Source organism: Lycorma delicatula, chromosome 2, assembly GCF_047948215.1.
Source record: "Lycorma delicatula isolate Av1 chromosome 2, ASM4794821v1, whole genome shotgun sequence".
In the NCBI taxonomy this organism is placed as follows: Eukaryota; Metazoa; Arthropoda; class Insecta; order Hemiptera; family Fulgoridae; genus Lycorma; species Lycorma delicatula.
Genome location: NC_134456.1, coordinates 51,385,886 through 51,408,471, shown reverse-complemented (window position 1 = coordinate 51,408,471; position 22,586 = coordinate 51,385,886). Strand labels below are relative to the sequence as shown.

General features: G+C 31.5%; 1 protein-coding gene across 3 annotated transcripts in view; it reads right to left on the bottom strand.

Moving 5' to 3' along the window:
• Nucleotides 1–10,599: 10,599 nt before the first annotated feature.
• The window catches only part of LOC142318791 (DNA polymerase beta-like), a 30,371-nt gene continuing 18,384 nt past the window's right edge, over nucleotides 10,600–22,586 (bottom strand). For all 3 annotated transcript variants that reach the window (XM_075355272.1, XM_075355270.1, XM_075355273.1), the window contains exons 6-8: nucleotides 20,995–21,160; nucleotides 15,737–15,920; nucleotides 10,600–10,902 (exon numbers count right to left, since the gene is read on the bottom strand). In XM_075355272.1, coding sequence (XP_075211387.1) covers nucleotides 10,808–10,902; nucleotides 15,737–15,920; nucleotides 20,995–21,160 — 445 coding nt within the window. In that variant the 3' untranslated portion in view covers nucleotides 10,600–10,807. The remainder of the gene's footprint in view (nucleotides 10,903–15,736; nucleotides 15,921–20,994; nucleotides 21,161–22,586) is intronic.

The window sequence follows — 22,586 nt, the reverse complement described above, 5'->3', positions numbered from 1 at the left end:
GCTATGAGTCCTTAGCAACACCAAGTGGGGAGCCAATAGATCATGTATGTTGCATTTTGGTAATGAGTCTGAGAAATACTTTTTATATACCGCCACACATGGAAAAAACAGGACACAATGTGATATGTCAGGGTTCATTCATACTCATCACAGTCACTTACAAGAGAGAGATAAAGTAAATAAAAAGCACACAGTAATGTCACAATATCATACATAAAGATTAATACTATAGATTAGACTTAATACTAGGAATGCACCCCACACACATTACAGCACCAATGGAATAAGTAAGAAGCAGTTTAACATTAATACTAAATCAGATGAAAACAAAACAAAACATACGCTTACACCTAAGGGATAAAAGATGGAAAGCACAGTCTCAGGAAGCAAGTAGAGAAATATCATCAAAAAGCAGGAAGACATGGTTTCAGGAGAGAACACTGGGAATGTAATGAAATAGTCACAATGTCACAGCATGTTTATTCATACGCCTTGTGCACTAATGCTCTAACATACACAATATGGGTGTACTCTGCACAGAAAAACACCTATTGGCATCTCTCCCGCAGACTATCAGTCACACAACAAAAAAAACCTACCACTACATTCATTTCAAACAGTCAAGGCTTAACACCGAGTCCACCATCAGAAGCAGGAACGGAGTGCCCCTCATCGTGCCTAGGCAACTCCTTCACGGTTGGGGGGCTCCCTAGATAGTCAGTCATAAATCTGTCCTTCCCCGCTCCCTCTGGCTTCTTGTTCTCAAGGGACTCCTCCAAGGCACACAGTTCCTACATTATCTTTTATTTATTTAAATTATTTTCCAACTACTCTGAGACCTCAACATTATTTGCTGTGTCTCTTCGGGGAAGGGGGAGAACATGTCCTCTAGTCCAAGAGCACACAGCAAGAATTGTGTGAGATTGTAGTCCAGTGTGCCATGTGGCCTCCGATACCAGCCCTTCATGTCTCCAACAATCTGATGGGTCATCCATCGGCCCTTCATAGGTTGATCCCATTGCCCTTGCCAGCTTTCCAGGAGCTCCTTGGTTATCTCTTGTGTTAACCTTTTTTTTCGCTAGTGGTCAGGGGTCTCTGTTCGCTAATTGATTCCTTAAAAATTGTTATCTGACCATTTTCTGTGAAAAATGTTATGCATTTTTCAAAGTGGTAAATGTGACAAGAATTACAGAAGCGTTTATGTGAATTGTACAATAGTAGCTCTGCATGGAAAATGGTAAAACATGCAAATCAAAACTTATTACCTTCATTGAGTGCTGGTGGTCTATTTTATTTTCAAACAAATATTCAAGATGGTTAAGATAATGAATGATTAAATACGCTAAATAATGAAATTACAAAATAACAATTAAACAAAATAAAATATTTTAATTGAAGTGGATGAATGCCAGAATTTTCAAGATTGTCATCAAAATCATCATCATCACTGTAAAGAAATATTAAATGATTCCATAGATTTGTCAATAATATGTTTTTGTCACATATATATTCAGCTTCTGTTTCTTTAACTTTATCATAATACACCTTCCAATTTTTTTTCATTCATGTCGGCCACTTTATTCTCACATAGCTTTTGCATTTTTTATATCAAAAGCTATGTTATGTTTTTCTACATATCCTTTAACTTATGATCAAACCATCTCAGCAGGATTTAAATCTGGATGGTATGGAGGTAGTCTGAGAATGTCATGCCCTTTTTCTATAAATGTTTGTCAAACATATAGACAGTAAATTTTCCTGTTTGCTTTTACAAATGCTTCTGCAACCATTTTATCTTCTTTTCTTGAACTGCAGAAAGGTGATTTTTCTAAAACAGCATTGTGATAGGGTGCGTTGTCAGAATTACCACAAAACTATTAGGAAGGTTTGGAATTAATATCTCTTCTGTCCATTTTAATTAATTTTCTGCTTTCATTTAATCTCTGTAATCGTAACTTTTTGAACTTGCTTGCCAAGATAGTAATGCATTTGGTATAAAACGTATTTCTCCTCTGGTGTGCACACTATAAGTCTGCTTATTTGTAGTGTGAGAATATGATATATATGATTTGTTGAGGTACACTATCAATCTATTTTTGTTTCTAAATTTTTTTATAGCAGTCAGATACTGAATATGCTTAAACCTTGGCATGTCGCTCAGTGAGAACCTTCCTGTTATTTTTGATTTTTCTTCACCTAAATCCCAATTGTTTAAAACTTGACTCTTCCTGAATTAAACAATGGCATCTTTAAGTTAACATATTTTTTTCACCAGTTGTTTATGAATTTTATGAAATTCATTTATAATACATTCTCACCACACACTTGTCACTTTGTTTATGAGTAAATAGCAAACAATATAGTAATATTTCTTGATATGATTCTAAGAAAGGTGATACATTTCCTAAATTATAATACTTGTCTTGTCCATGTTTATTTTTATGATAAATAGAATCATGAAAGATTATAAGCTGTTTTTATAGATCCTGGAATTATTAATATATATATTCACAATAATCCTGAATTAAAATAAAATTTTGTTTTAAACATGGTTATAATTCAAGAAAACATCACAACTTCCATAACACCATTTTTATCCTTTCATGAGAAAAGTCCTCAGTATAGAGAGACTAAATTTTATTAAAAACTACAAGCAACTAATTTGGCCCACAAGTGTTTAAACAGAATTCTTATGGCTTGCTCATAAAGGCCACGTTTTATTCAGCAATGAATTTTTGAATGATACAGCAATGGGCATAATTAAATGCAATTACTGTTTTATGTACTTTTGTGCATGTTTTTTATATTTTTCATTGTTTTATTTTTTTTGCTTTCTATACTTGTTTTATTGATAATGCCACTTAAACTACTTTTACTGTGTCACTTAAACTATTACAGTGTTTGTGTGCAGGAATTGAAAAATAAATAAATTTGACTAGTCAGTGTAGTCTTTTGAGATTTTTTCTTGTTTTATATCCACATCAGTATACTGTATTTATTCAAGTACCCCCCCCCCATCACCGAATAAGCCCCGCATCTCGATTTTCCAGACTGAAAATCTAAAAAAACAGATATGATAAAAAATACGAAAATATTCAGAAAGTAAAGCATTTAATTTGTTCATTTAAATTACAATATTAATATTACATTAGTAATTAATTACTGTTAAGTACTAGATTAGTTCAGAATCAGTAGGCCAGTAAAAAAAAGAAAGTATCATGTTGAAAAGGATCATTTCAATACACTTTTAATATGGGATTTTATTTTTAATTAATCACTGTCACTGTCAGTGTCTGTAGATGAGTTACCAGTAGTCTCCATGTCACTCTGCCAAAGGTGATCGATCATCTTCACTACCATCAAGTTCATTAGATATTCCGTATTTTTTAAAACTTTTTCTTACTAATTCCATAGAAATACCTTCCCAAGCATCTTTTATCCAAACACAAATCTGGGCGTTTGATTCTTCCTGTAGGCGTGAGAAAGAAATTTTCATCAGTCTTCCATTTACTGTACAGTTGTTTTAATGCAGATTTGAATGGTTTATTAATGCAGACATCTAGTGGTTGCAATAGAGATGTCAATCCGCCTGGAATTATTACTTGGTCTGTCATACCCTTTTTTAAAATGTCTTTCACTTTATCAGTCGTATGCCCCCGATAACTATCCATTACTAGCATACTGGTATTTTTTTTATTAAGTACATCTCCTGATCGCTTTTGCCATACACACCTGATCCAATCTAAAATTAAGGTTTCATCCATCCAACCTGATTCCTGTGCTCTGATAATAACTCCATTTACCTGTACGATAGGAAGAGTTTTTCTTTTAAAAACAATGTACGGAGGTAATTTTGATCCATCAGAAGTAATGCAAAGCATAACACTACACCTTTTTTATTTACGGTTTTGTCAAATGGAATTTCAAAATATACGGGGGTTTGATCAGTGTTTCCTATTTGAGAAGGCAAATAGCCTTAATTTTTTTGTAAGATTTATTATGTATTTGTGAAAATGTAATATATTTTGTTCATAAGCGCCTGGAAGTCGTTGAGAAATGGTCGTCTTTCATCTTATTGACAAATCATTTTGTGCAAAAAATTGTATTATTCATCCACAGCTTGCTTTAAAATCAACTTTATTCAATGATTTAGGGATTTCATGAGCATATGATTGACACATTTCTTTTGTGACAGCATAACCGCATTTCCTTTTTTCCATAACAGAGTCATACAATTTTTTTTCTATGTCTGTGTATTTTGGTTTTAAGTCATGAAAAGCCCTTTTATTACTAGTGACTTTCACCAGAAGTTGTTTCTTTTAATGCCAGTCTCGAATACAGCTTTCATCTACATCAAATTTTCTTCCTGCCGCCCGATTTCAAATTTTTTCAGCCTCTTCTATAACGCGCAGTTTTTCATTTACTGTAAAAGATCGTAGACGCTGTCCTTTTGTACTCATTTTAATGCCATAATTAAAATAAATCACCGTATTAAACTTTACAAGATAAACTAAACAGATAAAATGCACATAACCATCCACATATACAAACAGTACAATGACTATGGCGAATAGACAAGACGACGATGGATGACTGATACTGTAACTGTAGTGTCATTATAACCGGATGCAGCTACACAGAATGAATCAGTTTTATAAAAATACCGTAACTTCGTTCCTATCGATAATATGAACATGATGTTAATAATTAAGGATGAATTCTTTATAAGCGGCATCCGGTATTGATAAACGAAAGCCTAATGTAACACTATATTTATGTGATTGAATTTATGTACTTCTAAGAATTTAGGTACTTTACATAAATTATCCTGGCTAAAGGCTATGTTTCAAGTAAGCCCTGCACCCTTATTTTTTCTCTCCAATTCCAAGAAAAAAAGTACTCAAATAAATATGGTAGATAATTTTGATAAGAGAGGAAGTGATGACGTGTCATTCACAATATATATTGCTTTATGATGGTAGATATTGATTAAAATCAATATTGGGTAAAGTGAATAAAAGGAGTTAAAGCTATCACTACAGTATTTTTAAGTGGTGTGAATACCTTCACACCATTGGTGTGAATAAAAGTAAGTTACAACTACTCCTGTAGTTATAACTTCATTTCTCCGTAAAGGTAGTTACAATTTAATTCTTGATGTGAATAAAGTGAAGATGCAACTACTTAAGTGTAGTTACAACTTCATTACAATGGAGTTTGAGGTAGGGCACACTCCACTTTGTCAATAGTCTTTGACATGAAAATGCTTCTTAAACTTGTGAAAACTGGATTTTCTTGTTCACCCAATATTAATAAAAATATTTTTTCCCAATCTTAAGTTTGATCATTTTGTTTTCAGTTGTTTTTTTATCTGTTTTCTTTTTTATTTTAATCTTCAAGTTTTGTGCTAATGAAGTAATTAATAAAGAGTTGGGAGAATTTATTAATATTATTTTAAAAAAGTAACCTGTTGTGTATACACTGTAAAGTACATTCAATACACTGCACTTACACGTACATTCACTGTAAAGTTCATATGTGCATAGCAATAACTATTCCCAATATAGAAAATGAAAATGTAGATTTTCATTCTCTATAACTTAGATAAATAAGTTACAAAATGAAACTTAAGAAAAAATAGAGCGCCTACTAACATATTATTATTATTAGCGTGTTATTTTAAAATTGTTGATTATTTATTTTGATATTTATTTTTCTGGATTAAATTTTTAAAGGAATTTTGAGGGAAGGAAAAGGACATAAACTGAAAAGTATAAGTTTACAAAACATAATGATTGGAATCTTAAAGAAAATTCTTCTTGGATCTTTTTCCTGGATGATAGAGCACCTCTTCAAAATTCAGGTAAAAATTCTTCTGCTAGAAAATCTACATTTTCATTGTCAAAGCTTAACAGCTCCTTACACCTACTAATTTTTATGGCTTTTCTTGGGATGTAATTTTTCCTCTCATGAGCTGTCATAAACATCGCCACGGCTATGACTAACTTAAAATTAGTCTGCTCTTCTATCAGACTTAAAAGAAGGATAGTTTAAAATAAGATGAGCATTCTAGAACAATAGAAGAATCTTCCTCTTATGAGCTAAGGCTGCACACTGAGTAAGACTGACATAAAGGAAATGGCATTGCAAAGAGGCAGAGGGAACAATGAACAAGTAGCAACACAAATGATTGCTGCACTATAGTTACAACTACCTGTAGCTGTGTCTTCAGTTTTACTGGATACCACTCCTGTCAGGGTAGATATAACTATCTAGATGTAGTGTTTGTTAATTCATTTCAATTTAACTTTTAGAAAATCACACTACATCCTAGATTCTACTATGAAGTTGCTACATTTTATTAACTTGACCCATTAAATATTGATTTATCCTTCTTAAGTTGTAGCAATATTTGAGATAATTTTGTTGAATTCAGGAATGGCTGTTCTTATGTAGTTTGAATATACTATAAATGCTTTGAAAGAAAAAAGTATTTGTACGAGGTTTGATAAAAATATGCAACATTTTTAGTCTTTTTCAAAAAATATTTATTTAATCATCAATGTAGATTTTATTACCTTCAAAGTACTCCCCTTTCAGTATAATACATTTGTGTCAGTATTCTTTCCAATCTTCAAAGTACCTCTGTAATGCAATTTTCTGTTTGGCACTTACTCCTTCAGTGAATGATTCTATCTCTTCAATGTTGGCAAAACATTGCCCTTTCGTGGTTATTTTCAGCTTGCGGGAATGGAAAAAAGTCGCAGGGTGCCATGAGTAGTGGTGAATACATAGGCTGAGGCATCATAAAGGTGTTGCTTTTGGCCAAAAGTAGACAAACAAACAGTGAAGTGTGAGCAGTTGCATTAGCATTATATAATTCCCGTGAACTATTTTGCCACAAATCCAGGTTTTTCTTTGGATTGCTTCATGAAAACTGTATAGAACTTCCAGGTAGTACTCTTTATTAACTGTATGATCTAGTGGTAAGAAATCATGTTACACTAAGCCACTGAAACTGAAGAACACAGTGATCAGAATCTTCATATTTGATCGAACTTGATCAGCTTTTTTTGGTCTTGGCTCTTCAGGAAGCTTCTATTGGGATAATTGGGCCTTAGTTTTGATGGCATACCCATACACCCATGTTTTATCACTAGTTATGACTCGTTTGAGCAGTTTTGATCGTTGTTCATTTCATTTAGTACCTTCTGAGAAATGTTCATTTGGTACTGGTTTTGGTTAAAATTTAAAAGTTTTACAACAAATTTTGCTGCCACTCATTTCATGGCCAAAACATCCAAAAATATTACTTGGCATGAACAAAATTATATGCCAACATCATCAGCAATCTTTCTGATAATGTTTTGGCGATTGTCTGTAATCATTTTCTTCACTTTTTCTACACTGTCATTGGTTGATGGTGCTGGAACATCCAGGATGCTCGTCATCTTTACAGCCCTCTTGGAAATGTCTGACCACTTGTAAATGCTTGTTTTATTCATAGAAAAAAATCATCAAAAGCCACATTCAGTATTTCTAGTCCAATGCAGTGTTGCATTTTCTTCCACTCTTACAACAAAATTTAATGAAAATTCACTGTTTAGTTTTTGACACAAGTTTATCACTGACCATACCAAAACATGAGTAACCTCTCTGAAAACCAACAAACAATACACTAATCATCCAATATGGCTACCAATGTAAGGAACAAGTGGTACCAACATAAAAAAAAAACTGTGGTAAGTGGATTTATACTGTAGAAATTTAAAAAATCCAGGTTTTTTTTATCCAACTTCATATTAATAGAAACAAATGAGGAAACTGATACTGAAAGTAGTTATGTAAGTACTATAAAATTATAGGGGTGCAGATAGCTTCAGAGGATTTTCATTCAGGAGCTCGTATTGCAAGTACTTTTATCACGTCACCTTCAACCAGTTTGGTTGTAGGAATATACTTATAAATGAAGAATACTAGACAATGAATATAAATTAGAGAAATAGCTATTTTAGAAAAATACTGTATTAATCCTTTACTGTCAATGTGAGATTTTACTGCATAAGTAGTAATTTCAGTCTGGGAAACTATTTATTATTTTTTTTATAATGTATACTGTGTTTAACTAGTAATAGACAAAATTTTTATTTTTATTATAAATAAATGGTCTTTTTTAATACATTTTTTAAATTAATTTTTCACATTTTTAAATTAACAGATTTATCATTTTAAGTTTTGTCAAAACTAATAATCTTAATTAAATGAAAAATAAAACTAAAAAAAGAATAGTGAAAGCATTAGGCTAACACTAGAAATTATCGATAAGATTTTTTACAAGCAAATACACTAAAATCTGGTTAGTTATAGTCTAATATTTCTATAAATATATTTCTTATAACAGAAATATTTTTCACTTTCAATGCTGATATTTACTTATCACTTGATATTTTATTATCGCTCTCTTCTTTAGAAGTAGGTTACATATAATTTCTTCTATCCCAAACAGAGCTGAGACTTATAAGATATTTTTAAGTTTTTTTTTGCAAGTTTTAAGGTTTAGCATTTCACATAATTATTTTTTTAAGATTTATTCACAACTCTCTTTTATATACAGTGAGATAACATGAAAGTTTAATAATTTTTGGCAGTAATAAAGTTCATAATTTTATCATGAACAGAAGAACATTCTAATATACAGTTAGGAAAATAATATATGCAACTGGTGGCTTAAGAGGGCAACATTGTGAATTCAAGGATTTGTCTTATCCAAAAAAAAAGCTTCAATAGGAATATGAATGAAGGTAGGGTTTGTGTGAGCAATATTGAAATAACTTGAGATAGCAAGATCAAACACTATCAATATTAAAAATATAATTGTTGGCCATTCAAAAATAATCAGCAGACAGATACGTATTCCTGATTAATATAATAATCTTATTAGCATTAGGCTTAATGCAAACACACAGGTTGAACAACTACTGCATGGTATGTTCATCATGCAATAGCTAATGTTCCAGCTAATTTATGCAACGCAAAATTTTGTTTCTTACTGCCAAATATTTTGTTCAACCTGTGGATTTAAATGTAATATAAAATTCAAATTTCCATTTCAGAAAATTGCATTGTAATTCTTCAGCTGCAGGTAGAAAATTAATGGCTGATGTTAAGAGAAATGTCACAATTTAATTGAAGTATAAAATTATGTACTCTATGTCAACATACAGGACTCCTCTAAAAAGTGAAATTTAGTCAATCTATAAATGAATTACACCAAAGATAACGCAGCATTATCAGAATGGTTGAAAGACAGCAACTGATACTATTAAGTACCAAGCTAGATATTTTATGTATTAATATAAAGTTCAATCACTTAATGAACTGAGAAAACATCTTACACATATGAAGTAGAATGGAGAAAGTCATCAAAAGACTTTACAACTACTTCATCTTACACATATGAAGTACAATGGAGAAATTCATCAAAAGACTTTACAACTACTTCAGTGACAATATATGTTTTTTATGAATTTTTACACGACTGCCCAAAAAGGAGTGTACTGTATTTAGTGTGTAGATATGTATGTTTGTTCCACCTTAGCAGCTCAATGACTGAACTGATTTAGATATATGACCCCGCATTGGAATTCTTACATTACTGGGAGTGTCACATATATATACATAGTAGTGGAGATTTGCTGGTTAAAACACAAAATTTAATGAATTGAATTAATGAACTATGGGCTGGGTTTGAACTGAATAATTGGAATCAATCAAATTAATATTACAAAATAAAGAATAATATTAGAATTAAACTGACAAATAAAATAATACAGTACTAAATAAATTTAAAAAAATTCTGTTAATAATAATAATGGGCTTCCTGTGGGAACTGCATGTGAGGTTAGAGTGGTGAGTTGATGTGATCATCTCGTGCAAGGCATCTTTTACTTATGAAAAGGTGTCATTTATTAGTGTGATCTGTATATTTTCATTTATGCTAATGACATTAATAAAACTGGATGTGTTCTTGATATATCTTTCACCCAAAAAGGAGTATAGGAGATATATATATATATATATATATATATATGCTTAAACAAATTTAAAATAAAATTATATTATAATACAAAATTGTCACCCGCACACTCTAATTATCCTATATTAAGGAGCAATATTTTTTTTGGCAGTTGTGTTTTTTAATATTTATCTCTTGTTAATTATAATGTTTTTAATTGCATAACAATTGATTTATATCTTTTATGGATTGCCTTTTAGATTAAAATTTGTAATTCATAAATTTATGATAATATAAAGGCTGCCTCTTTTTTTTTTAAATATTGGTTAATTAAAAGTTCTAAACCCTTGTAATTCATAAATAAGTACAGTTTATAAGTTCAGAAATAAACAAGGGTAATGAATTGTTTGTAGATAAATTAGAATATAATTCCTATCCTTTTTACATTCATTCATTCATTCATTCATTCATAAATAAAAAAAGAATATTCTTCTGGAGATTATATTGTAATTAATTTTTATTTACGAAGGGACTAGAACTATACAATCAAATCCTACAGAACCTTACAGTGAATCAAGCCCAAATAGAAAAACACATTATTTATTAAAATCATCTCGATACAATAAATATAAATTAAAATAAACACAACTATTCACTAAACAAAACTAAATCTGAACACAACATATATGAAGTTTTAAAAAATTTAATACATTTAAACACATTGGTCATTAATTAATTTATCATAATATGCAGATGTGAACTGATGTACAGTTTTTTTTTTTGACATTATATTCAAACATTCCTCTCAGAAGGAGTCTTGTAAGGATAATCAATACAGTCAAATACATCCTTTTCAGAAGTAATTTTTACTGGATTCCCTGGAACTCCTGAAAAGTTATAACAAATCCATAACAGATACCAAATATCTGTCTATTTATACACATGCTTTTAGGAGTTACAGAATGACACTTAAACCTACAGAGTAGACATTTGAATCAACTTATTTTCACTTAACATGCTTTCATTTCAAAATCAATTTCATAAAAGATATATTTATTTATTTGTTCAGCCACTACAGGTAGATGCCAACTTTTTTTTATGATAAAACATGAATTCTGCAGCAAATGAAAAGTGCCTGACTTGGACTTGAACCCAGAACCAACTGGATGAAAGACAGAAACATTACCATTCCCCTATGAAGGTCAGCTATGTAATAAAAATAAAAAACCAGTCTTATATTCAACATTCTTTAGTTACCTGTAATTTTTTTAATATTTTTCCAGAGAAGACGTAATTTTAACCATTTTAGAAATTTTATACACCATTTTTTTTTGGCCAGAAATCAGTATATTTCAAGTTAGCTTGAGAAATGAACATAAATAAATACTAGACTACATTCATTCTTAAACATTCTTCCTGGGAGCTTCTACTTCATGAATTTTTTTTTTCTTTTTTCACTGTTAACACATTTTGGAGATTAAATTTTAGTTACATAAAATATATAGCAAATTTTGTTTAAAAATTATTATAGCTTGCTCTGAAATTAGGTAGAAACTGTTCACCCAGATTTTTTCATAAGTAATTATTACCACCTTCTTAAGCAGATATACAGATGGTGCCTGTTAAAATTAATAAGGAGAACATTTTACAATGTTGTTGAATGATATATATCTGATTTATATCTGTTTGTTTGATATGTTTTGCTTAGACTACGCATGTTTGTAAATTTCATCCTATTCAATTCTACATCTTGACTTTTGTTAAGTATAAAATTTTATATGATATGATTAATATATTTGTATGTGTATCCTGTTTCTGTGTGGTGGTTTGCAAGGTTAATCTTGCTTTTGTGGACAGTGCCTGTATGTGTTCCAATATCTATAAGTAAATTTTCATCCAGCCTATGATCTTGAATAATTTTTCAGTAGTTTTGAAAAAGCCACACCGTAAACTTTTTCCTACAATATTGGGGATTTTATGTAATGGTTGGTTGATTTATGTTAAAAGTTATATAGTGTATTTTCTGTCAATAGATGTGTTTTCAATTTTTTTTTCTATTCTTTATGTAGCACTTTTTTTACGTGCAGTAATTAATGTGTGCCAGATGTTTTATTGAACTGAGTTCTTCAGTATAACTAATGAACTGGCTGAAGAAGCCAATAGACACTTGGTACAAGTTTACAGCAACTCATCCACACTTATAACATAAAATCAAAAACACAAAAACAAAGCCAAAAATACATAAGTAACCAACAGTTATACACAAAACTGCCAGCTGTTTCAGGAAGTAAGGTTTTATCTAACAGCCTTACAGCAATAAACATAAGAGGGGCAAAAATATATAAATTAATCTGCGATGATAATATAAAATACTATATTGGACAAACTAGACCAACATTCAATTACAGATACAAGTAACATGTATAGACACTAAGTACAACATAATTATCCTTTAGAACTCCTATAGTAACAGGTTACACATATACAAAGACAATTAACTACACCATGCAAATTTTACACGATGGAGAAATATCAGTGCAACAGAACACAAAATTTAAAAAAAGGTATTCTACTGACTGACATATATATGTAAATTAATTTATTAAAATTTATAATTATTAAAATCAGCATGAATAGATTGTTAACAATCCCGTAATGGACAAATACCTGTTCATTATTACATGTATGCTGTGATTTTTACATTCATGCAGACTCTGAATTTGCAACCATTTTTCATCTGGATTTTTTCACCTGGATTTAACTTTTTTTTTGGCTGTTTTGAAACTACAAGCTCAGAAGTACAAGGCAGGATCTGAAATATGAGAACTTTAGGTCCAAACAACAGAAGTAGAAGGAACTCTGTAAAGTTCTCAACAAGGATGACTGGGAGGTGGCTACAAAATTATGACCAAAACGTTTGGCAGGTGTTTTCTCATCCTCAACAGGATACTCTTATCAAATTGTGCTTATCATATTTGTTTTCTCCATGTAGTGACACAAACTTTGAGGAAATAGTTGCCATTGACATCCCACTTGTCATCACAGAAAAACTCCTAAGGGCCAGTTGCCAGATCAAACGTGGAATAGAGGCTTGTACAGCAGTCAAGCAGGTTGTAAAAATCACTTCATGGTGTGTGGCTTGATGCTTTCAATTATGCCATCACCTAGAAATGAATTCCAAAATCCTGAAAGTCCACCAGGCTTGTGTTCCACAAGAAGAAGGGGAGACAAGGCAGCGATCCAGCATCCTTAAAGCCGATTCTGCTTGCTAAATCATTTGAGTAAGCTTTTCAAGAGGGTCTAAGTTTGACTAATGTAAGGTCAGGTCAACTGCATATGCAATTTCTAGAGTTATGATCACCATCTGCAAGGCCAGATCTTTAAGAACATGTGTTTGATACTGGCTGTTATCCTCTTTGATGTTAAAAATGCGTTCAACAGTGTACCATGGGACAAAATATTCCCTGAAAAGACATGGTGTCAGTTCATATCTAGGGAGAATTATTCAGTCTTACCTCTCTGAATGGTTGAAAATGGGTAGTTCTGCCAAGACAGAGATGCAAATCAGATGAGTTATGGTGTTCTACAGGGCTCAGTATTGGTTCCGATACTGAAGAACATTGCATATGATTAAGTTTTGTCCATTGCACTTTTTGAAGGGACAGCTCTTACCAGATTTGTGATAACTTGGCACTTGTGAAGGCCAAATTGGAATGGGTGGTGATGGACACTGGGAATGAAGTGATAAACAAAGAGATCAAGATTTAGCTTTCACCTGAGAATATCTAAGTGGTCATAGTCTTTGGTAGGAGTAAGCTGATCCTGATTTCATTCAGGGTCAGAACCATGGTAGTCCACCAATCCCCTGCAGTGAAGTACCTCAGGATATGGACTGATAAAAACTCCACGTTCCAAACACAAATGATGTACAAGGTCTGTTCAGAAAATAACTGAACTTTATTTTTTAATCTTTATTATTAATTTTACAGATAACTGATCCTTGTTCCCTTCAAAGTACTCCCCTTCCCTGTTCACACACTTATCCCAGTGGTGTTTCCACTTCAGCAGCAGCAGTCAGCGATAGCGTCATTTGAAATGGCCTTTAAGGTATGTGACAAATTTGCTTTAATGTCATCAATAGTTTCAAAATGGCACCCTTTCATCACTGATTTTAATTTCAGAAATAAGAAAAAAATTACAAAGAGCCAGGTCTGGCGAAAGTAGGGAGGAGATTAATCTGATTTTTTTGCATAAAACTGACAAATTGAGAAAACTGAGCGTGTGGGTCCATTCTTGTAGTAAAGAAACCATAAGTTGTCTCACCACAATTCTGATCTATTTTTGCACATTTTTTCACATAATATTGTAAAATGCCTTGAGCGGTTCAATGCTTCACCTTGCAGCAAGAATTCAAAATGCACAATTCCGTTAAAATTGCAAAAAACAGAGAGCATCACCACTTTGACATTGGATCAAGATTGACATGCTTTTTTGAGGTGTGGAGATCCTTTGCCGATCCACTGTGATGATTGACCTTCTGTTTCAATGTCATAGCTGTAAACTCAGCTTCTGTCTCCTGTTATGATTCTTTGCATGAATGTTTCATTGTCATCAGCTTGTTCAAGAAGTTGTCGACAAACGTCCACTTGATGTTCTTTCTGTTATTCAGTCATCAAACGTGGAACAAACTTTGGTGCAACTCAATGCATGTTCAATTTTCAGTCAAAATGTCATGGTGTGATCCAATTAATTGAGATACTAGCCTCTTCTGCAAGTTCCCTTGACAGTCAATCGCTGATTTGCACACACCAGATCGTTGATTTTCTGAATGAGGGTGTCTCATCAGTTGGAAGTCGAAGGAATTACTGGTCGAGGGTCATCTTCAATTGACTGACGACCACTTTTAAACTTTCATAAAATCATTCATAACATTGCATATGACCCAGAGCTTCATCTCTGTAATCTTGTTTAAAAAGTTGAAACGTTTCTGTGAAAGTTTTACCCAGTTTCACTCAAAATGTTACATTGTGTCACTGCTCCCAAAAAATGCTACTAATATTTAAACACATTGTATTCAATTTAGCAATAACACGAAAACTAAATGAGATATCAACAATCCAGGAACATGTGGTCACAAAGGAGGTTATATAGAACACAATGCTGCCAATAGCACGTCACTAAATACCTCTTATCAGCTAATTATAAATATTTGGTTATTTCCTAAATAGACCTCATATTAAGCCAAAAAAATGACAGCTCCTATCAGTTGGATAATAATCAATTGTTGGACGTCCCCACACATTAAAGCAAAGGGTCTTATCACAGCTGGTAATCTCAAAAGTGTTGTATGGCGTACCAGTCTGGTTTGTCATGCTGGAAAGAGGGTCAGCCCATGCAATTCTTGGTTGGATACACAGGGCTGAAAATATATGTAAGTGTATTTTATGCCTCTCACTTTTGTTTTTTAAGTAAAAACTTACCTTATATAATAACTTTATTTGAACATAGGTAATTATCAGACTGATTACATTGCCAAACCTCATCTGCGAGTCAAACCTAGCACCAATGGTTAATTTTTTTTACCAAACAAAAAGCTAAGAAGACAACTTGTACAGAATCTTTTTTTTATCAACTAGAGAGACAACTAAATTCTTATTTAGTAAAATTAAACTAAATACAAACGTATAAAAAAATTCCTAAAGAATACAAAATACCACTCACCTGTAGATCCAATATAACGTAAAGTATATTCATTTAATGTGAACCCTTTTTGAAGAGCATGTGCTCTCATCTGCTTATTAAACATATCACTTCCAGTAAAATATAAAGTTGCACAATAATACTGATCATAAGGTGTCAATCTTATATCTAACCTTCGAGCTGTGTCTCCAGCTTTACACACTCCCTAGAAAAAAGTTATATGATAGATATGTACAAAAATAAAAAGGCATACTTAAATGTGTGTCCTAACTACATAGTATGATAATAAACAACAGTGCTGGTACACAATGACTGCAATACTACCTAGATAACTTAGATAAACTGTAAATAGAAATAGGTCATTGACACAACAGTTGCAATACAAAAAATTGGTGTCTTTGTATAGCAATGTGCGTCACTTAGTTTTCTAACTGATTTGGTGGATGAAGGAGATAACTGCCCAAGTTGGTTGTCAATACTTCTAGTGATTTATGGTTTCATTGTTCTAAACTTGTCTCCCATCAGACATTGCAGTTTTTTTATCTTGATTATTTTGGTTTTATTTTATAACTCTAATATTATCACATCAAATTATCAATAGAAATTTCCAAAGTGGGGACCATTCCCATTTAGGGAAGTAATTCCTACATTCTAATCCAACTGGTTTTGTTTTATTATATGTTTATTCATAAGATACATTATTATACTTTCACTTTTTATGGATCTACCTGGAAATAAGAAATAGACTGAAATATATAAATACATTGTATTACATTTTTTATATCTTTTATTATTTTTAATTATTTATTTTTTATTTTTTAAAAATAAATTGCGACATACTTTTTAATTAATTAAAGAGTAATTCAAACCTTTTGAAAGAATGAAGAAAATTAACAATAAATTTAACCTAGTGATAACAGAAATATTTTCATTTCTGTATTTTGCACTTTTTTATAATTTTTTCCAAACTTCAACACACCAACTTTACTTTCATGATCAGACTGGCATTGTAATTCAAGGTGTTAAACATAATTGTAAGTGATAAATTTGCCACTGTAGTTAATCAACAACTCTACATCAACAATTTGTTTAAAACAGCTGTGCATGTCTATAGTGCTACATATAACAAATTTGTACTTCCATACAAAAAGAAGAAAAAACAAACTACTATCTTCATAAATAAAATTGAAAAAATCTGATGTGGACACTACATGACTTCCTTGTACGCCTATTAAATTACAAATACACATTTTTTTAAATTAAAATTTTATTTGGCTATAACTCTGGAACCAATGAAAATAAGTACCACTTAGAATATACTGTTGAAAAGCTCCTGTATAGAGTCAGGTTTCATTCATGTTATTTAAAATTCACTATTAATAAGATACATTAATTTTCATTTAAAACAGAACTTTTCAAATTTAAAGATCTTCGGCTTTGGTCGGATTCATACTCGCCTCCTGATGATTCAGCATCTCCATACAGTTCACACAGCTCCTTTCGGATGTACTCAGCTTCTGTTGGCATCATTTGGCTCCTGATGATTCAGCGGCTCTGTACAGCTCACACAGCTTCTTTCGGATGCACTCAGCTCCTGATGATTCAGCAGCTCTGTACACAATATACAAGCAGGCTCAGCAATTCATTCAGATAGTTCTGTTTCAGTCTTCTATGAGTCTACTGCAAGTCTCCAAGTACTCAACAAGTCTTCTTTCACTCATTACATGACATTACATTTATTAATACAATAAATTATATAAAGATTCACAAGTTAATAACGTTATATGTATGAATGATATTTACAATTCGGAATAAAAATAATTATAATCGCAAGTACATAAAGACTTAATTTATTTAAAGAACCAGTACCAATTTCAACATACATTTTTTATTGGTCCTCTGACTGCGGATATATATTTAATCTACATTTTTGAAGATTTCCTCATTTAAACTACCAGAACTACAGAAAATCTACAATTTGAAGAAACATCATTCAAGAATCTTCATATTCAATAATCTATTGCATAAAGGGACTCACAGCATCTAAATCTATAACATCAATTACGTAACATCTTTCTTAATTTAATTTACAATGTATAATCATTACTGTAATATCATTTAGTTCATTTCACATTTAATCTACATTAAAATTTACATTGTTATTACTAGTGTCATTATGGATAGGGAACAATTAATTAGACAAAAAGGGTTAATAAAGGCCTCCATAACTAGGATTGACACATTTACTCACAATTATGATCCTTCAAATCAAGACATTCAGAACGAATTTCTGGTCCTTTAACTACTCAGGAACTAAACCACACTCTTACCTTTTTTATTCAACAATCACAACACGTGCATTTTAGTGTGAATTAACCTTAAAACAATCAAACTATTTCTAAACAAAGCAAATTTATTTCACTTGTACCATTTCTGGATAATTCAGGCTTACTATTCGTAGGTGGCAGACTGCCACCTTACTATTCGTGTGAATTAAATAATTTTTTCGGCACTTTTGGTCCAGTTGATTGCAATCAAAAAGGGAGATATGCAACTAGATATTACAACACTTTTAAATCCAAAATTTCAACATCCTAGGGCTAATTTTTTTGAGTTATGCAAGATACATATGTACAGACATCAAGCTAAAACTAGTCAAAATGGATAGTTCCATTAAAATCTGAAAACTGATATTTTTCGTGATCACAATACTTCTTTTTTACTTTGTACAAGGAAGTAATTACTTTCTCTAACAGTTCAATTTAAAATACAAAATATACTTCATAGAAAGACGAGCGGAGAAAGTAATGGAGTCCAAGTTCAATATCTAATGAAACCTTTTAATGAAACTCTAAAATTATCTAAATCTTTAATTTTGTATATAAATACAAGGGTTATTTTTTTCCAAGGTGTGATTGGTCACGAAATTAAAACCACAGTGAAAATAAAAAATTTTTTATTTGTAACAAGTAGTTACATAGTTACGCTATTTCTCTACATAGTCGCCACTCTGATTTAAACATTTGTCATAGCGTGGTACCAACTTTCCAATACCTTCGTCATAGAATGAAGCCACCTGTGTTTTCAGCCATGTTTCTACGCTGGTTTGCAGCTCGATGCCTGTGTCAAAATGTTATCCTCCTAGCCAGCATTTCAAGTGAGCAAAGAGGTGAAAATCGGATGAGGCCAAGTCCGGGCTGTATGGTGGGTGATCAAACACTTCCCAATGAAAACGCTGCAGGAGCTTCTTTGTTACAGCTGCAGTGTGCGGCCGAGCATTGTCATGGAGAAAGACAATGCCTGATGACAACATTCCTCTCTGCTTATTCTGAATTGCCCTTCATAGATGTTGAAGAGTCACACAGTATGAGGCTGCAGTGATGGTTGTGCCACGTTCCATGAATTCCACCAAGAGAACTCCATTCCGGTCCCAGAACACAGTAGCCAAACACTTTTTGTTGGAGAAGGTTCGCTTGAACTTCTTTGGTTTACTGGGAGAATAAGAATGTATCCACTGTTTGGGGATTGTTCTTTTGTTTCTTCAGTTTTGAAATGGACCCATGTCCCGTCCCCTGTAACAATTTTGTTCAAAAAATCTTCTCCTTCATTGTGGTAGCGCTGGAGAAGCGTTAGGGAGGCGTCCATTCTCATTGTTTTGAGATGGTCGGACAGCATCTTGGGAACCCATCTCGTACACAGTTTGCGGTACTGAAGTCTCTTACAATGGTGTAGAGAGTTGACCTTGAAATTTCAGGAAATGAATCACTCAATACAGAAATTGTGAACTGACGATTTTCTCGAATTGTCTCATCCACTCACTCAATGAGATCATCAGTTGACACTTGCTTCCTTCCCTGACCGCCTGCATCATGAACATCTGTACATCCTGCTTTAAAGTTCCTGCACCATTATCGCACTTTGCTGTCACTCACTGAAGTTTCACCGTACACATTACTTATTCATCAATGAATTTCAGCTGCATTACACCCCTCAGCCTGAAGAAATCGAATTACCGCACGCACTTCACACTTGGCGGGAGATGCTGTTGTTGTAGACATGTTTATGTGCTAGCTGCGTGTTCAGAACTAAACGAAGTGACGCGGCGTGATTGAAGGCCATACTAGAGACGCTGCGCAACACATATGCGCAAAGGTTCATCCAATTTTTGCGCGGGTTTTTATTTTGTGAGCGATCGGACCTTGAAAAAAAAAATAACCCTCGTATGATTGAAATAAAAAATTAATGTAAAGTAAACCTTTTTCACATAGTGCACAACTATCACTTCAGTGTTTCATATAAAACAAACAGCTATTCTTTTAATATGCTTAAATAAACATATATCAGAACATTAAAAATAAACAATCTTTAAAAAATTACAATAAAAATCATTCATTACATTTGGATATATATATATATATATATATATATATATATATATATATATATATATATTAACTCTTTTAGTCTTTTAACTCTTTTAAGTCAAATTAATCTCGCATATCAGATATCAGAACTGGTCAAATATATATCTGGGAAATACAAATACTCTACATACTATAATGCTGTCTTAGAGAAAAATTTTACCACATACTTTTCATCTATTTCAATTTTTTATCACTCAAGTAATGCATTCTGACCACATGGCAGAGATGGTCTCTGCCTCTTGTCTGAAGGTTGAGTTCAAATCCTATTTAGACTTTGCAGTTTTCATACTCTGCAAAATTCACTTATCATCAAGAATCTGTAATTGGATACTGGCCTGCTGTTTCTAGAGAAACATTTAAATAAATAGTCTTAAACTATTTAAATAAATAGTCACCCTAATTATTGTCAACACATTGGTCAATACAGTGATGTACAATCGTATGTAGTACTATGACCCCTGTAATGGAAAATTATATAAATTTCTATTCAGCAACAACAAAATTTATTATTGCAAAGAAAGCCGTTAAGTAAAGATGAAAATGGAAACGTTTATTTCAGAAGAATGCTATCCATAAGAACATTTTACAAGGAAATGATTTCAATTGCATTAGACTTACAGGAATGTTCTATTTATACTAAATAAGTTTTAAATGTAAATTCATAGAGAAAAATTTACATTATAAAAGATATGCAGCACTGTCAACTATTTCCATAATTCCTTTTACTCACAAAATTAACCAGGCTATGTATGGTATGCAAAAACTGCATGTTTAATTAAATAAAAATTTCAGAGGTCAACAGCTCTTTTCAAACAAAAATGTTTAGTTCAAATTTTAAATCAAGTGTAAGGTTACCATAAATTTCACATCCCCAAGAGATATTGTGTCAGTTATCAATCCTTGATTTTCTAACAGCTGGACAACATTCTTCAATAAATGTGGAGACTTGGTACTTGAATTCGATGTGTAATCAGGATGTGTTAACAGGACATCAATGTCACCACTCTCTGGTTTACCTCTCCTAGGCATAAAATCTCATTATTCATTACAAAATAATATATGAAATACAGAATGAAAATACTTTCTTAATTGATAATAGTCTAGTAATAATTTTTTTTAATAAAAAAATTTTACAACAAATAAAAAATTCCAATCAATTCATATTTCTTTAAAATTATATTTCTACTTACATTATTTTAGTCTTACTATCAAGTGAATTATCATGCAAAAAGTTTTTATAATCCTGGATCAAAAGACACAGTGATAATGTATCTTCTAACACTGAAGACAGATTACCATCAAAGTCTGGATAGTTAGACATCTGCCACTTATTTTGAAAGAGCCAAGATACATACAAAAATTTGTTAATAAATAATACACCTAAGAACCAGTTTCATTAACTAATATCAATAAAATTAAAAAACCCTAATTATTATGAAGTATATTTTAGAAACTAAAATTCTCACCTGCATAAGGTAAAAATGTAATTAAAAAAATTATTAAGATCATTAAGGTTCTTACTGAACATTACAATGGTTTTTATTTCAATCTTTTCTATTCTGACCTAATCTTTTGAATTCAATACAAATATTTTACAATTTCAAGTATCAAATCTATATATTGTAATTTTTTATCTTCTATTACAATTTTTATCTTATGCAATTCCATTCCTATTAAATTACTTACAATTCTGAAATATCTAATTTGATACAACCAATTTACTTGATGATTATTAGATAATTTTTCCAGTTAAAACTTCTTTGTTACTGAAAGAATACAGTAGGTTAAAATTCAAATTTTTCATACAGTTTTTTAGAATTTTATTTGCTTAAATTATTGTCCTTCGATTTTTTTTTTTATATAAAAAAATTAAAAAAGCAACGGCTAGCATTCATTCAAGAAAATAGGGACTGGGTATAACACCCTAATATATTGATTTAATATACTGTCAACACATTGGTCAATACAGTGATTTAGATGTATAATCATATGTAGTACTATGACCCCTGCAATGGAAAGTTAAATAAATTTCTATTCAGCAACAATAATAAATTTATTATTGCAAAGAAAAGATGGAAACATTTATTTCAGGAGAATGTTATCAATAAGACCATTTTACAATCACTATAACCTTTTTTAAGAACTTTATGAAAGTAAAATTCATCAAAAAGGTAAGCTTTTTTAAACTTTTTGTAAAGGGTCTGAGAAAAAAAATCATTGTATACAAAAAAAGAATAAAACTAATAAAAAACACTAAATCATGAGTTTTATGATTTATATACAAAATACAGATTTTAGGTTTCGTTTAACAATGCAAGCGTGATTAAGAAATTGAAACTCTCAAGATATGCTTGTGATCAGATAATATACTTTCTGCACTCCTCTAAAAACTACAAACATTCATTCATTCATTCATACTGTTAACAACTGACATCAAACAACTAATA